This window comes from Miscanthus floridulus, chromosome 8, assembly GCF_019320115.1.
Source record: "Miscanthus floridulus cultivar M001 chromosome 8, ASM1932011v1, whole genome shotgun sequence".
NCBI lineage: Eukaryota > Viridiplantae > Streptophyta > Magnoliopsida > Poales > Poaceae > Miscanthus > Miscanthus floridulus.
Genome location: NC_089587.1, coordinates 189,902,636 through 189,904,342, shown reverse-complemented (window position 1 = coordinate 189,904,342; position 1,707 = coordinate 189,902,636). Strand labels below are relative to the sequence as shown.

The window sequence follows — 1,707 nt, the reverse complement described above, 5'->3', positions numbered from 1 at the left end:
CGGCGTTCACCTTGCTGCCATCCGGGGCGACTGCAACAGAGTTCTCACGCCCGGTGACGAGGCCGGCAATGTAGGAGAGCGGCACGAGGTCGCCGGACGCGGTGACCGTGCCGCGGAGCGGCAGGCACGGCGTGACGTTGGCGTTGAGCAGCTTGACGATCGCCTCGAGGATCTCGAAGCGGATGCCGGAGTACCCCTGGAGCAGGGTGTTGATGCGGACGAGCATGGCCGCACGCGTGGCCTCGGCCGGCAGGACGTGGCCGTCGGTGCCGGTGCCGAATGCGCCTGCGTTGAGGAACCGGATGAGCTCCCTCTGGAGAGCGCCGCCCTCCTTGGTCCTCCTGTGGGACGTGGCGCCGAAGCCGGTGGTGACGCCGTAGCTGTCGGTGCCGTTCATCATGCTGTTCATGACCCAGTCGCTGCTGGCCTTGACCCGGCCACGGGCGGACTCGTCGAGCTCGACGCGGGCCTCGCCAGCGCCGGCGGCCACGGCGGCCACCTGCGCGATGCGGAGGCTGGCGCCCTCGATCTTCACCAAGGGCTGGCGGTACTCGGCGACCATCCGCTTCACCTCGTCCAGGTGGCTGCCCATCAGCTCCTCCGCGGCCTTTCCCCAGTTAAGCGGGTCGGCGCGGGGCGTCGCCATGCACAGGGAGTCGCCGTTGGTAGCAGCAACGCGGCCGTTCTCGCACTCCATTGATGTGGGGCTGGGGTTTGAACAGAAGGCACTTGCGCCGTAAATGATTTGGGGTCAGAAGTAAGGCGATGGCCTGTTAGTCTGGATGGACAAGAGCTCGTGATGCACTGGATGGTGCTGCTCTTCTTGGAGTGAAACGGAAGGGGTTTAAATAGCGGAGGGCTGCGCCCGCGCGTCTTGGGGGTTGGTCGACTTTCCCATAACAGAACGAGTGCCGCGTTGCAAGTAAAATTTTTGGCGGGGCCGGCGGCGTGGAAAGCGTCGCGATTTCGTTTAGTGGTGGCCGGCTGAGGACGGCTCGGTCGCGCCGCGGGCGGGGTTGGTGCCCCCCGGCGCCTGCGCGGGGGTTGGTGACTGGTGTGGGCAGAGCTCCGTCCACCGTGCTCGCTTCGGCTCACCTGCCACGGTACGCTGTTAGTCGTTTCTGTTCTCTGTTTTGGTCTTGCTTTTGCACTGATTTGGGGGATATGATGGCAGCAGGCAGCAGGCAGCAGGAAGGCAACCAGGCACACTCTGTCGTATTGTGGATGCAATCAAACGCACGCATCAGGCGAGTAGATACCAGTAGTAGTTCATAATGTTTTGAAGGACCATTGGTGTCAGCAACAGTTGCTTCATTTGGCACGGAAAAAGCACGTATATTGATCTTTCTAAGGAATGTAAAACCCATTATCTTGGGGGTAGTTAGAGGTTCACTGGGGTAATCGATCACGAGTAAACGGTCAGAGTTAGGGCAGTTGGAACAAAATTTCTATGGAGCATGAGGTTTCGAACGCCTTTGTTTGAAGTTTGAACAGAGGCCTGTCAGCTGAAGCATAAGCAAATGTGCTGATTATGAGTCAACGACCCTGTAGGATTCTCCATTTGTTTGGACATATCAGATCAGATACTTGCACGTATTTTGCAACTATATAATCCTTTACTACTCGCTCCATATAATTTCTCACCGGAGTCTCTTGATTTCTTGATCCATCTTCACGCTTTAGTAACCAGGATTCAGAATTTCAACG

At 58.3% G+C, this 1,707-nt stretch overlaps 1 protein-coding gene across 1 annotated transcript in view; it reads right to left on the bottom strand.

Annotated features, from left to right (window-relative positions):
- The window catches only part of LOC136477792 (phenylalanine ammonia-lyase-like), an 8,933-nt gene extending 7,849 nt beyond the window's left edge, over positions 1–1,084 (bottom strand). The window contains exon 1 of the mRNA XM_066476044.1: positions 434–1,084. Coding sequence (XP_066332141.1) covers positions 434–697 — 264 coding nt within the window. The 5' untranslated portion in view covers positions 698–1,084. The remainder of the gene's footprint in view (positions 1–433) is intronic.
- Positions 1,085–1,707: the final 623 nt, after the last annotated feature.